The following is a 14,879-nucleotide window of genomic DNA, read 5'->3' on the forward strand; positions in this document are numbered from 1 at the left end:
TCCTTATTAGATCACGGAACCGAATGATACATTGGCGACAGCAAGGGAACTATTGTCCAACCCAGTGGCCCACTATCCTGTTTCACTTGACCATACCACTCATAAGCTTTGCTATGTATGTGAATAAATGACAAGGGAACAATGTAATGAGAGTCTGGTGAGTTTTTATTGACACATGTTCAAAGAAAGTCATAAATTGTAAATAGGCACATGTCAAATGTTAGGTGTGTATGGCGATGAGAACCCATACAGTGTCCGGTTCATATTAGCGGTAATCGTCACTTCTTTATTACAACCAGAGCAACATTGCAGCTAGGACAGTGGTAGACAGTGTCAAGAAACTCATTCTTGAAGAAGGGGTATAGGCAGCATCCCACCACACACAGGCAATTTGCTGAGATGTACTTAGAGCCTCCAGTCCTCACACACTCAGGGGGTAATATCAGTCCATTAGCCATACACACAGAAAGAACACGACGTTGGTTATAGAGGTTTCAACAGAGACATTGCAAACCTCTGAATAGCTCTCTGACAGCAACTACAACTATCTTCGCTCTCTAATCAAACTCTTAGGACAACCTAAGCTTAGCCCCTATCCTACCCTCGTAACTCCTTCATCCACCTCAGGTAACCGCAGACTTTACTAAGGCTATGGCAGCCTGGTACAACTGCCTCCTCTTGAAGGACAGGACCCTGACAGATTACGAGAAGGAAAAGCTGGACCGTGTGAACGTGAGAGCCGGCAGCGCCGAAGGTGGCGATGTGACTATAGGCCCAACGGACAGTCTCTTCACCAGACCCATGTATGTGCCGTTAACGCACTACCACCATCTCGACGCCCTATTAGCCATCATGGCGTGCTACGTCTCCCCGAGAGTGGAAAGTTTGTGCGACTATCCCGTGAGACATGTTCACATTGAACCAGGGCAGCTGCTCCATCACGCATCACAATCCCCCGTCAAGTCAGCGAGGAGAGGAGAAGAGTAAGCAAAGTATAGATACGATAAGGTTAAAAAGAGAACATCACCATCCTATTCACACTACACACACAAGTGGAAAGACACTGATCCAACCTGGACATGGTCCCCATAGCCTTATGTGGCCAGTGACCACAGCCATTGATGGAACAGCCAGCCCTCAAGACATGGACTCCACTGCCAGCTACCAAGACCTGAGGCTCATTTCAAATCATTACACATTCACTGTACAGCATGTGCTGATGACACAGAATATGAATAAAAAGCTCAACAGCCCTTCTCACAGTTCAGTGCCTGTTGTTACATTGACTATTCATCTCTACCCCTACACCTGTCTTTCAGTCATTACTATGCAAGGCATACCTCGCAGTGTTTCATATCCCACATAGGATAGACTGTGCACTCCCAGCACTTACACAGACGAGGGGTAGCACTATGCATCACTTTCTCAACTCTATTTCAGGTACAACTTAGTGTTTACATTGGGATGGAAATGTAGCACATACCCCTGACAGACATGGTGAATTAGTCAGCCCTAGCAAGCAACTCCCGAATGCACTCTGTGAGACTGAGACAGAGTATCATATTGTAGCCTAAGTCAGGTGCATATATTATAGACGCAGAGATATTTAGCCAGAGACTAGGACAGTGTGTATGAGAGACAAACCAATAGACAGGGGCAGTTGTAGTCTGCTGGATACTAGTCAAGATACTAGTCTGCTGGACACCTGCTGGATACTAGTCAAAGGTCCTGCCCCAAAATGGACACGCGTCACATTCCGGGCAAGGGCCCTGTGTGAATACGGCCCTCTCAAGGGCCCGTTTGGGGCCCCGTGTGAGTTTGGATATTGATTCTAAAAACGCCCCCCTACAAACTACCTTCCCTTGGTTGGGGATATTGTGCCTTTCGGGTATGGCTGTTGTTACACAACCTTCCCCTTGCCTCGGCGGGTCAGATTGACCCCCGGCCAAGCTTTACGAGTTGATTCCCAGTGTCTGTGTGGGTCAGAGACACCCTGGCAGCGTTAGCAAGGTGTATGTTGTAACCCTCCTACCCCTGTCTGGGCCGGGTCATAGTGACCCGGGCCCTGTTGTAGGCCCTGTGTTATGAGTTGTTCCCCTCTGTCCCGGGGGCTTGGGTCAGTGTGACCCTGGCAGCGTTAGCAAGGTGTATGTTGTAACCCTCCTACCCCTGTCTGGGCTGGGTCAGAGTGACCCCGGCCCTGTGTTAGGAGTTGTTCCCCTCTGTATGGGCCGGGTCAGAGTGACCCTGGCAGGGACCAGTTGTCCCCAACAACTCAGTGCACGACCTCGGTGCTATCACACGGGGAGGCCAGCCGAGCGTCCCGGATGGGACCGAAGGGCCCGAAGGAGCAGGCAGGGCAGACCACGCGCCTCGTCCATTCGCGTGCCTCGTCCCATTCACGTGGCCACCGTAAGCAGGGCGTAGAGAGGCTACTAATATTGTCAGGAAGAAGAAGAAGAAGAAGAAGAAGAAGAAGAAGAAGAAGAAGAAGAAGAAGATGAGGACGACGACGAGGACGAGGACGACGACGAGGAGGAATAAGACCCCGCCGAGCGTGAGCCCTCCGCCAACGACAGTAAGCAGGGCGTAGAGAGCCTACTAATATTGTCAGGAAGAAGAAAAAGAAGAAGAAGAAGAAGAAGATGAGGACGATGATGAGGACAACGACGAGGACGAGGACGACGAGGACGAGGAATACGACCCCGCCGAGCGTGAGCCCTCCGCCTACGACGCCTCGCAGTCCTGGTTTCAGCGCAGCTCAGGTCCTGGAACAGATATCCTCCAGCGTCGACCAAGAAGACGAAGAAGACTACTGACGTTTCGGAAGATGAAGACGGTGAGGAATACAACCCCGAGCGCGACGCGGACGACTACGAAGACGACTCGGCCTCGTGGTCGTGCTCCTCTTCGGAGGAAGAGCGAGAGGGAGAGCGAGAGGGAGACGCGGCCGCTGCCCGAGAGCGAGACAGAGAGAGAATACGGCGACGGCTGGCGACCCATGGACTCCACCGACCTGCGCGCCTACGTAGGGCTGCTGATCCTAGCCGGCGTCTACAGGTCCCGAGGCGAGGCCGCGGCCAGCCTGTGGGACGCCAAGAGCGGCAGGACCGTGTTCCGCGCCACCATGCCGCTCAAGGTGTTTCACAAGTACTCGAGGCTGCTGCGATTCGACGACCGCCAGTCGAGACCCGCGAGACTCGCCACAGACAGACTGGCGGCCGTAAGAGAGGTGTGGGACCTGTGGGAGGAGCGGCTGCAGGCCCTCTACAACCCGGGGCCCGAAGTGACGGTGGACGAACAACTGGTCCCGTTCAGAGGTACCGTCTATGTATCTGTGTATGTACGTGTAGCATAGAGAGCACAGGCAGTCTATGTATCTGTGTTTGTACGTGTAGCATAGAGAGCACGGGCAGTCTATATATCTGTGCATGTACGTGTAGCATAGAGAGCGGTAGCAGTCAATGTATCTGTGATTGTACGTGTAGCATAGAGAGCGGTAGCAGTCTATGTATCTGTGTATGTACGTGTAGCAGAGAGCACGGGCAGTAGTAGCACGGGCAGTAGTAGCAATCGGCAGTAGTAGCAATGGGCAGTAGCACGGGCGGCGGCGGCTGCGTGTAACGTAAACGCAGTGCGCCCCGATGGTGAGCCGGTAACGATGACGCTGCTAATCTCCTCTCCCTCTCCTCTCCTTCCCCTCTCCCCGCCGAAAGGACCTTTCCGACAGTACATTCCCAGCAAGCCGGCCAAATACGGCATCAAGTCGTGGGTGGCCTGCGACGCCAAGTCCAGCTACGCTTGGAAGATGCAAGTGTACACCGGCAAGGCGGCCGGCGGAGGCCCCGAGAAGAACCAGGGCGCGCACGTCGTCCTCGATCTGACCGAGGGACTGCCGGGCGGTCACAACGTCACGTGTGACAATTTCTTCACCTCCTACGAACTCGGGCAGCGGCTCCTCGAGAGGAACCTCACCATGGTGGGCACGGTGAGAAAGAACAAGCCCGAGCTCCCTCCCGCGCTGCTCCAGTCCAAGGGCAGACAGGTCTCTTCCTCCAGGTTCGCCTTCACGCCCACCGCCACTCTAGTGTCCTACCTGGCAAAGAGAAATAAGAACGTGCTACTTCTGAGCACGCGGCACGCGGAGCCCGACGTTAGCGATCGCCGAGACCGGAAGCCGGCCCTCATCCTAGACTACAACTGCAACAAGGGCGGCGTGGACAACCTAGACAAGGTGGTCGGGACCTACAGCTGCAGACGGATGACCGCCCGCTGGCCCCTTGTCATCTTCCACAACATCCTCGACGTGTCCTCCTACAACGCCTTTGTCATATGGCGAGAGATCAACCCCGACTGGATGCCTGGGAAGCGGAACAAGAGGAGGGTGTTCCTGGAGCAGCTCGGAAAGGCGCTCGTGAAGCCCTTGATCCAAAGAAGGCAGCGTATCCCCCGCACCGAAGCCGCGTCCGCACTTGTCAAAGTCATACAGGGCGAGCATGTATCCGCCGAGGCTCGTCCGCAAGCCCTTGAGCAAGCCGCCGGCCCGGCCGCCGCCGCCTCCGCCGCCCCGGCCGCCCCGCTGGGGGCGAGTAAGAGGAAGAGGTGTCAGCTCTGCCCACCCAAGAGGGACGCCAAGACACACACCGCGTGCTGCAGGTGTAAGAAATACATCTGCAAAGGCTGTTCACACGCATACTGTCACACTTGTGCCCACTGGGCCTTTAGCCAAGACGGGACAGGGTGACCCGGGGGGGACACTGTGTGCTAGGCATAATAGGAGGACAACGGGAGGGTTATGAACAAAATCTTATTTTTAATGACGGCATAGGAACAGTGGGTTAACCTGTTGATGATAGGGGGCGCTATTTACACTTTGGGGGAAAATCGTTCCCAATTTAAACGGCCTCGTACTCAATTCTTGCTCGTACAATATGCATATTATTATTACTACTGGATAGAAAACACTCTCTAGTTTCTAAAACCGTTTGAATTATTTCTCTGAGTGAAACAGAACTCATTCTGCAGCACATTTCCTGTCAGGGAGTGAGATTTCAGAAATCGAGGTCCCTGTTCTGAGGCCAGTTTATAAGTCCCCATGTAAGCCATCGGGCTACATGCACTGCATACGTCTTCCTCTAGATGTCAGTAAGCGGGGAGAATTTGAATGGAGTGGATTGCGCAATCTGGGGCCCTTTATAAGACCGTGGAACGGAAGTACCGTCCTTTTCAACGGTGCGCCTGACGCATGAAGACATCACAATGGCGTCCTGCAAACGCTTTCATTTTAGTAGTTCTATATCTCCGGTCATGTTTTTATTCGTTATAGGTGTTAAAGACATCATAAGGTAGTTAATTTAAACCGAATTATAGCAGTTTATAGCAGTTTATTGCGATTTTCTGGGATTTCTTTGTCATGCGCATTCACGAGTTGGACACTTCTCCAGTTGGTGGCTAACATTAGCGGCTATTTCGACCGAGCAAGAGGACATCTTTCAACCCAAAGACGATTGTTCTGGAGAAAGGACACCTTGCCCAAGATTCTGATGGAAGCTCAGCTAATAGTAAGCAGTCTTTATGCTGTTAATTCATACTTATGTTGACAAATGTCAGATAATAATTCCGCCATGAATTATGGTGCGGTCTCGCTTTAGCGCACGCTGTATGCTTGAAGTAACGTTAATTTTAAAAATGTAACCCAGCGATTGCATTAAGAACTAATTTGTCTTTCAATTGCTGTCCAACCTGTATTTTTTAGTCAAGTTTTGGAACAGTTACTGATTAGAATAGGTGCCTCTTCAAAGATTTCTCCTGCCATTTTCTGGGCAGCTTTGCTACTTTTCTCATTGTATAACCACGATTTGTGCCGCTAAATATGCACATTTTCGAACAAACTCTATATGCATTGTGTAATATGATGTTAACCTGTTTGGGGTGCAGCCCGACACCGGTACACTTATGACAACATCCAGCTCAAGTGCAGGGCGCGAAATTCAAAAGATATTTTTTAAAAATATTTAACTTTCACACATTAAGGTCCCCAAAAGGTCCCCTCCTTTAAAACACCCAGGGCCACATCAGGGAACGCCAAACCATCTGATTCCCTTGCCAGACATCTCGGCTCACTACACAATCAATGGTGCTCGCAATCGGATGCACTTTTAGGCCATTTAGGAGACAAATAGCACAGGAAAAGCAGTGCGCACAGCTCCAGCCGACAGTCGAACGGTGAGGTTTTGAGCGAGTCGCAACAAAATGCACGGGGCTTCTGCAGCCCACATGACTTTATTCTGAACGGAGACAAGTCTGCTCGCTGGGCCGTTCGCTTTTGGGCCAAAAACACGGCTCCGTCGGTGACTTTGGACCGATATTGGCGACCAGAAAACACAAGTGAAAGAGAATTTGGCCAGCCCGGAGAAGCCGAGCTGGGTGGCTTGAGTCTACATGGTTCTCATGTCGCGTTTAAGGCCAGCCCCCTGCACGGTGTGGAGCTTCAGTAGCGCAGAGCAGCGTCTACAGCAAAGTACTCCTCACAGACTACCGTAGTGTTCAGTAAGTGTGTGTGTTTACCGGACCATGGCAGAAGTCGCACCAGCACCCGCCGCCGCCGCGCCGGCCAAGGCACCCAAGAAGAAGGCAGCGGCCAAGGCCAAGAAAGCGGGACCCAGCGTAGGCGAGCTCATCGTCAAGGCGGTGTCCGCATCCAAGGAGAGGAGCGGCGTGTCCCTGGCCGCGCTCAAGAAGAGTCTGGTGGCAGGCGGCTACGACGTGGAGAAGAACAACTCCCGCGTCAAGATCGCCGTCAAGAGCCTCGTCACCAAGGGCACCCTGGTCCAGACCAAGGGCACCGGTGCCTCCGGCTCCTTCAAGCTCAACAAGAAAGCCGTCGAGGCGAAGAAGCCCGCCAAGAAAGCCGCGGCCCCCAAAGCAAAGAAGGTGGCCGCCAAGAAGCCCGCCGCGGCGAAGAAGCCCAAGAAGGTAGCAGCCAAGAAGGCCGTCGCCGCAAAGAAGTCCCCCAAGAAGGCCAAGAAGCCCGCTACACCCAAAAAGGTCGCCAAGAGCCCAAAGAAGGTGAAGAAGCCCGCCGCAGCGGCCAAGAAGGCAGCCAAGAGCCCCAAGAAGGCTACCAAGGCAGCGAAGCCCAAAGCAGCCAAGCCCAAGGCAGCCAAGGCCAAGAAGGCAGCCCCCAAGAAGAAGTAAACCTATTCCAAACGGTGTTCGACTCGACACATGTTGTTACCACAAAAGGCTCTTTTAAGAGCCACCCACCTCTTTCCATAAAAGCGCATGTCATTCCATGTTCTACCTGTCGTGCAAAAAAAATGAAATGATGACAAGCACACCAGGCTACTTTTACGCGCCACATTTTCCCACTCTGGGTGTGTGCTGCCTGGAGAGAGAGATAGGGAGAGACATATAATAATAATAATAATAATAATAATAATGGAGTGGCAAAATGGCGTACAATTCTCACTCAAGAGTGCAGCCCCAGCAATTGTTGTGAAGTGTTAGAATTGGCATTAATAATTCCAATTGGAGAGGAGGCAGGCTGCTGTGATGTGTTAATCATCATCCGAACCATGTTAATACTATAGCGTATGTGTTTCCCAATTTGGATGATTTGATTTGTCACATATTTGGAGCCTTCTCACTCAGCTGCCTGCGTGTGGGTGGGTGGGTGGGTGAGGGCGGGCTTAGGGCTGACAGTCTGTCTGTCCCTCACTCCAATTGGATAAGGCCACACCGGCCCGGTGGCCAATCGGTGCCTCTTGTGGCGAGGTATAAGTAAGGCTCTCGAGGTGGCCAGCGGCTCATTCAGACTTTCTGTGACATACTGAAGCTAGCAATATGAGCGGAAGAGGCAAAACCGGAGGCAAGGCCAGGGCGAAGGCAAAGACACGTTCATCCCGTGCCGGACTCCAGTTCCCCGTGGGCCGTGTGCACAGGCTGCTGCGCAAAGGCAACTACGCCGAGCGTGTGGGCGCTGGCGCACCAGTGTACCTGGCCGCAGTGCTCGAGTACCTGACTGCTGAGATCCTGGAGTTGGCCGGCAACGCTGCCCGTGACAACAAGAAGACTCGTATCATCCCCCGTCACCTGCAGCTGGCCGTCCGTAACGACGAGGAGCTGAACAAACTGCTTGGCGGCGTGACCATCGCTCAGGGTGGTGTGCTGCCCGACATCCAGGCAGTGCTGCTCCCCAAGAAGACTGAGAAGGCCGTCAAAGCCAAGTAAAATCTCTACTGCGGCTGCAACTTGACTACTTAACCCCCCAAAAGGCTCTTTTAAGAGCCAACCACCTAGCTCATCAAAAGCGCAAAGTGTCCTTTGTATGCCACTTACAGGGCACCGTATCAAGTGGCCGCCCACATGAGGCGTTGAATGAACAATAAACACCCTACTAGGCCTCGTTAGCCATAGCATTGCACTCTGGAGTTGGGCCGGTGGGCCGCTATTAATGCGCGTAAAGTGTCGGCCCTAACAAAAGAGCCAAGCGCGCGTCGGCGAGCGAGGGAGGGCGGGAGGGTGGGGGTTGCATTTTGGGGAGGCAGGGAGAGGCCGAGCCTCCCGTCCAATGGGCGGCGGAGGAGGCCTCCGCAACGGGCCAATCAGGGTGGTGCGTAGATGGTGTCCAATCAGCAGACGCCGCTGCCGGCTTTATAAACTTCACATAGGCATTTGGAGGCTATACTCTGACTGTGAAAGAAGGAAGCTAGCTAGCGCCATGACCAGAACCAAGCAAACCGCTCGCAAATCCACCGGTGGCAAAGCACCCAGGAAGCAGCTCGCCACCAAGGCTGCGCGCAAGAGCGCCCCGGCCACCGGCGGCGTGAAGAAGCCTCACCGTTACAGGCCCGGCACCGTGGCTCTGCGAGAGATCCGTCGTTACCAGAAGTCCACTGAGCTGCTGATCCGCAAACTGCCCTTCCAGCGCCTGGTGAGAGAAATTGCCCAGGACTTCAAGACCGACCTGCGCTTCCAGAGTTCCGCCGTGATGGCCCTGCAGGAGGCTAGCGAGGCTTACCTGGTCGGCCAGTTCGAGGACACCAATCTGTGCGCCATCCACGCCAAGAGGGTGACCATCATGCCCAAGGACATCCAGCTGGCCCATCGTATTCGCGGAGAGCGCGCTTAAACGATGACCTGATCACCAAAATCCCCCAAAGGCTCTTTTAAGAGCCACCTCCATATTTCCGTCAAAAAGGCACAATTGTTCCATTTCCCACCATGTATGTTGTCGACTTACAGACCGTGGTTCGATTCCCGGCTGTATCACAACCGGCCGTGATTGCAAATAAGCGTTGGTTCTTAACTGACGTACCTAGTTAAATAAAGGTGACGTATTGCACGTTTTCCCTTGCATAATTGTAACTTCGATATGATCTGCTAAAAGAGAGAGTGATGTGACCACATGTATGTATGCCTAGAGTAGAAGAGTCAAAAAGGAGGGGAAAATACACTAGCAGTAATGAGTGAAAGTAATGACATGTGGCAAAAAATGGTCACTTTGTAGCTAGGAAAAACATAGCATGCCACCAGACTTTGATGAAAGTCCCATATTGCAGTGCTGCTGAGAGACTCGTGCAGAGGGGAAAACTTTACCGTGGAGCACGGAGGCCATCTAGTGGTTAAACGCGGCTAGTGCCAAACATCGTAGTGGTATTTGATCTTCAGGCCAGCGTTTCCCAAACTCGGTCCTCGGGTCCCCAAGTTGTACGCGTGGTGCTTTTTCGAATCCAATAGCTGTTGGAATGTAACATGCTAGATTGTGTCAATGACTTAGTGGAAAATCCCCATTCCATCATTTCTGTGCCATGTGACCGTTGAAAAAAAGCCAAAAACATGTGCACCCCATAATTCATGCGACTGAGTAAGGTATTGACCCAAAAATGATATCTCTGACTAATCCTATTACATACCCATTGTTCCTCCTTTAGACAACATCGGAGATCCCATTATGGCATTTATTACTTGTACCACACTACCACCAGGTGGACACTAGTCAAACGTCCTGCCCCAGAATTCACACGCGCCACATTCCGGGCAAGGGCCCTGTGTGCGAAGTGACAGGCTGTCCCCGATTATCAACTAACTATTTCCAAAAGTATTGTAAAACTATAGAAATAACATATCTGTTGTTTAAGAACACTGTGTCTGGTGAGCATGATAGTAATCCTAACCATCCTGTCACACGGTGTGTTTCGGCATGTACCTTCCCGTCGCTCCCCACTTCTGTTGGTTTCATGTCCTTCTTCGTCCGATGTAGGTGATAGTGGCTGCACTTCGCCCCTGTCTATTGGTTTGTCTCTCATACACACTGTCCTAGTCTCGGGCTAAATATCTCTGTGTCTATAATATATGCACCTGACTTAGGCTACAATATGATACTCTGTCTCAGTCTCACAGAGTGCATTCGGGAGTTGCTTGCTAGGGCTGACTAATTGACCATGTCTGTCAGGGGTAGGTGCTACATTTCCATCCCAATGTAAACACTAAGTTGTACCTGAAATAGAGTTGAGAAAGTGATGCATAGTGCTACCCCTCGTCTGTGTAAGTGCTGGGAGTGCACAGTCTATCCTATGTGGGATATGAAACACTGCGAGGTATGCCTTGCATAGTAATGACTGAAAGACAGGTGTAGGGGTAGAGATGAATAGTCAATGTAACAACAGGCACTGAACTGTGAGAAGGGCTGTTGAGCTTTTTATTCATATTCTGTGTCATCAGCACATGCTGTACAGTGAATGTGTAATGATTTGAAATGAGCCTCAGGTCTTGGTAGCTGGCAGTGGAGTCCATGTCTTGAGGGCTGGCTGTTCCATCAATGGCTGTGGTCACTGGCCACATAAGGCTATGGGGACCATGTCCAGGTTGGATCAGTGTCTTTCCACTTGTGTGTGTAGTGTGAATAGGATGGTGATGTTCTCTTTTTAACCTTATCGTATCTATACTTTGCTTACTCTTCTCCTCTCCTCGCTGACTTGACGGGGGATTGTGATGCGTGATGGAGCAGCTGCCCTGGTTCAATGTGAACATGTCTCACGGGATAGTCGCACAAACTTTCCACTCTCGGGGAGACGTAGCACGCCATGATGGCTAATAGGGCGTCGAGATGGTGGTAGTGCGTTAACGGCACATACATGGGTCTGGTGAAGAGACTGTCCGTTGGGCCTATAGTCACATCGCCACCTTCGGCGCTGCCGGCTCTCACGTTCACACGGTCCAGCTTTTCCTTCTCGTAATCTGTCAGGGTCCTGTCCTTCAAGAGGAAGCAGTCGTACCAGGCTGCCATAGCCTTAGTAAAGTCTGCGGTTACCTGAGGTGGATGAAGGAGTTACGAGGGTAGGATAGGGGCTAAGCTTAGGTTGTCCTAAGAGTTTGATTAGAGAGCGAAGATAGTTGTAGTTGCTGTCAGAGAGCTATTCAGAGGTTTGCAATGTCTCTGTTGAAACCTCTATAACCAACGTCGTGTTCTTTCTGTGTGTATGGCTAATGGACTGATATTACCCCCTGAGTGTGTGAGGACTGGAGGCTCTAAGTACATCTCAGCAAATTGCCTGTGTGTGGTGGGATGCTGCCTATACCCCTTCTTCAAGAATGAGTTTCTTGACACTGTCTACCACTGTCCTAGCTGCAATGTTGCTCTGGTTGTAATAAAGAAGTGACGATTACCGCTAATATGAACCGGACACTGTATGGGTTCTCATCGCCATACACACCTAACATTTGACATGTGCCTATTTACAATGTATGCCTTTCTTTGAACATGTGTCAATAAAAACTCACCAGACTCTCAGTACATTGTTCCCTTGTCATTTATTCACATACATAGCAAAGCTTATGAGGGGTATGGTCAAGTGAAACAGGATAGTGGGCCACTGGGTTGGACAATAGTTCCCTTGCTGTCGCCAATGTATCATTCGGTTCCGTGATCTAATAAGGAACTAAATATAAAATAAGCCACGTGTAATATAACAAGTGTTTAGAATGGCACGTAGGGTAGGGTCTATTCTTGAGGGACTGCATGCAAGGTTGGTGTCATGTCTTCCCAAGGCCCCAGTACAGAGCATCTGCTTCTCTCTAATGCTGGTGAGCCCTGAGGGGCTGGTGACTGCCTGTGTGGCTCTGCGTTCCCCTTTGCCCCTCGGCCGTATGGGCTGAGACTTTGTGGGGGAAGGCTAGAGGCCCTTAAATGAAACTCGACTGTGAATTGTAAGAGTTGATGCTTCTGCTGAAGTAGTCACGAGCTGTGGAGGGGATGGGCACGGTCTCGGGGATGTCTCGTGGAGCATCAACCGTGGTGGCTACTTCGTGCTTCGCCTTTAGCACGGTTGACGTCAGCACCATGGTCACCACGTACATGATGTAGATTATGATGTTGAACACTGCGATAGCGCACTCCATGTTATGCAACCTTTGTGCGTCTCTGATCATAGGTTGGTAAAGCAGCTCCATGCAGCCCGCGATCACAGCCATGAACAGCTCAATGTTCATCATGATGAGGCACGCAATCACGGTCCTGGTGCTCCTGACGGCCTCTGGACGCCTGTAGGGGCCTTCGGAGTCGTCCATTTTGCGCTTGCTCTTGGAGGCGAAGTAGCTGAGTACTATGCTCACCACCATGGCAAGACAGCCGAGCGTGATGAGGGCAATCCCCGAGTGGATGTACGCGTACTCGTAGTCAGGTCTGCCTTCGGAGGAGGAAGTCGTACTGGAGTCTGAGTCCTGCCTGCATGTGGTCCTTGAACCATGCTTGTTGTTGATGAAGTAGAGAATGTTGTTGGGGATGGTAAGAAACCCCACCGTGAGAGATGTGATGACAGCAATGGAGGCTCCCAGCTTGCCCCTGAAACGGGCCGCGCTCAGTATGGGGCCGTTTGGGACCCATAACTTTCTGCTGTTAAACAGCTCCTTGCTCCCGGATATCAGAGACTCAACGCCTCCCATCATTGGTTTTTTGCGATTCATATCTCTAATCTCTAACAGGGGATCCCTTGATCCTTGATCCCGATTCCCAGCTTCTGCTTTGTACTTCTTTACTTACTGACGGTGCAATACTACGGGTAACTTAGCCGTGCCACTTTCTGTTTCTCACAAAGGGACAGGGTTTTCACAGCAGCAACCTACCGCTCATAGAACATTTAATACAATGAAGCTCCAGGACCCTGCGATCGAGTTCCGGGGCTCCGGTGGTGAGCTGTGTGCCAAGTCTACAGCCGACCACCGTTGGTACAAGGTTAAGGGAATCACCAGAACCCTAACTTCTATCATGTGCTGCAGGAAGCGCTCAGCCGGGCACAATATGATAAGCATGGATCTGTTCACCAGGGTTGTGAAGGACCTGAACGCCAACCCCGAGAGCTCGCTTGAGTGGCTGCCTGAATACCTAAGAAACCTTAACGCGCCCGATTCCAAGGGGTCTGCGTTCAAGGAAGCGCTGCTGCAACTGTTCAGGTGTAGAGCCCTGACTCCAGACGCCTGCAGACGCCTGTGGGATAGGAGCCGTATGTCCACAGGCATAGGCGTTGCGGTAGACTCTCAGTGCAAGGGCGTGTTCAACGGAAAGAAGAGACTGTGCGACGTAGGCCCCGTATCCCGCCTCATTCTCACGCAGCTCGAGGCTCTGCGTCTTGCTCCCATTTGCGCAGGCCTCAAGGTTGCCGGTGTGCCAAAGCCCGATAGGTCCCGTAAACCCGGATCCTACACGTACCACAACGGCTGTACGCGGGGCTGCAAGTCCATCCACTGCACATGGGGCTTCTACGCAGAGGTGGACCTAGTGGCCCACGACACCGTAACCGGAAACGTAGCACTGCTGGAGCTTAAGATTATGTTCATGGTTGTCCCCATGGTTTGGGTTTCAACTTAGTAGGACCTCTGTGAATGTGAATGCTGAGGGAGTTGTTACAGCTTGCATATATATACCCTGTATCTGGAAATCCCCTGGCATGAGGCTTGGATAGAGGAATCCTCCAGTGTCGGACGTTTCTACATAGATATGTTTAACATTGGGTAGAGGATTCCTCCACTGTTGGACGTTCCGACTTTACTTTTGGTTGAATAGATCCTCCACTGTTGGACGTTTCTACTTAGATACGTTTAACATTGGGTAGAGGATTCCTCCACTGTTGGACGTTCCGACTTTACTTTTGGTTGAATAGATCCTCCACTGTTGGACGTTTCTACTTAGATACGTTTAACAGTGGTTGGACAACACTTACTTAGTTTCTGCTTACATATTGGTTGAAAGGTTCCTCCGTAGTTGGATTGTTGTGAAACCTTTGACTAGGCTTTAAAAAGGCTGGTCTCTTTCTTCAAACCATTTCGCAGTCATGTTTACATTACTGGTGCTGGTGCTTCTTGTTACCCCGAGCAAAGGCTGTGGATTGAACAACAATTGTTGCAAGTGTCCACCTGGGACCAGGTTGGGTGACAGCGGAACCTGTGAAGATCCCCAGTGTACACCTTGTAAGAGTGACGAATATATGACATCGTACAACCGGGAAAGAATATGTCGTCTACAACCATACTGTGATCCCAACCTAAACTTTGAAACACGAGCTTATTATGATCTGACTAAGAGACACACCTGTAGGTGTAAAGACGGATTCCATTGTTCTGATTTCTGTATTTTATGTATTCCCCATACCACATGCAAAGAAGGCTTCGTCCCTATCTCCCTGGGTAATAACACTCACGATGTTCTGTGTGAGCCTATACCGGCTCAACCAACTACTTTTAACCCGGGTGTATTACTTGGCGTGATTGCTGTCTTGGCTGTGGTCGTGGTAGTAATTGTGATCTGCAGAAAGAAGGTTCGGATTCAATGTCCAGATGTAGTTCAAATGGTACGAGGTCTTAATGATCTTACGGTCCGGAAC

The 14,879-nt window shown here is 51.4% G+C and overlaps 3 protein-coding genes across 3 annotated transcripts; all 3 read left to right on the forward strand.

Annotated features, from left to right (window-relative positions):
• Window positions 1–6,544: 6,544 nt before the first annotated feature.
• LOC120037149 (histone H1-like) lies at window positions 6,545–7,197 on the forward strand. Its single transcript, XM_038983320.1, has one exon. It carries the CDS (start codon window positions 6,574–6,576, stop codon window positions 7,195–7,197), a length of 624 nt encoding a protein of 207 aa, XP_038839248.1. The 5' UTR covers window positions 6,545–6,573.
• A 648-nt stretch (window positions 7,198–7,845) lies between these two features.
• On the forward strand, window positions 7,846–8,232 carry LOC120037150 (histone H2A-like). The gene has a single exon (XM_038983321.1). The coding sequence runs from the start codon at window positions 7,846–7,848 to the stop codon at window positions 8,230–8,232; it is 387 nt and encodes a 128-aa protein (XP_038839249.1).
• Window positions 8,233–8,716: 484 nt separating this feature from the next.
• On the forward strand, window positions 8,717–9,133 carry LOC120037151 (histone H3-like). The gene has a single exon (XM_038983323.1). It carries the CDS (start codon window positions 8,723–8,725, stop codon window positions 9,131–9,133), a length of 411 nt encoding a protein of 136 aa, XP_038839251.1. The 5' UTR covers window positions 8,717–8,722.
• Window positions 9,134–14,879: the final 5,746 nt, after the last annotated feature.

This window comes from Salvelinus namaycush, unplaced genomic scaffold, assembly GCF_016432855.1.
Source record: "Salvelinus namaycush isolate Seneca unplaced genomic scaffold, SaNama_1.0 Scaffold1590, whole genome shotgun sequence".
Classification (NCBI taxonomy): Eukaryota; Metazoa; Chordata; class Actinopteri; order Salmoniformes; family Salmonidae; genus Salvelinus; species Salvelinus namaycush.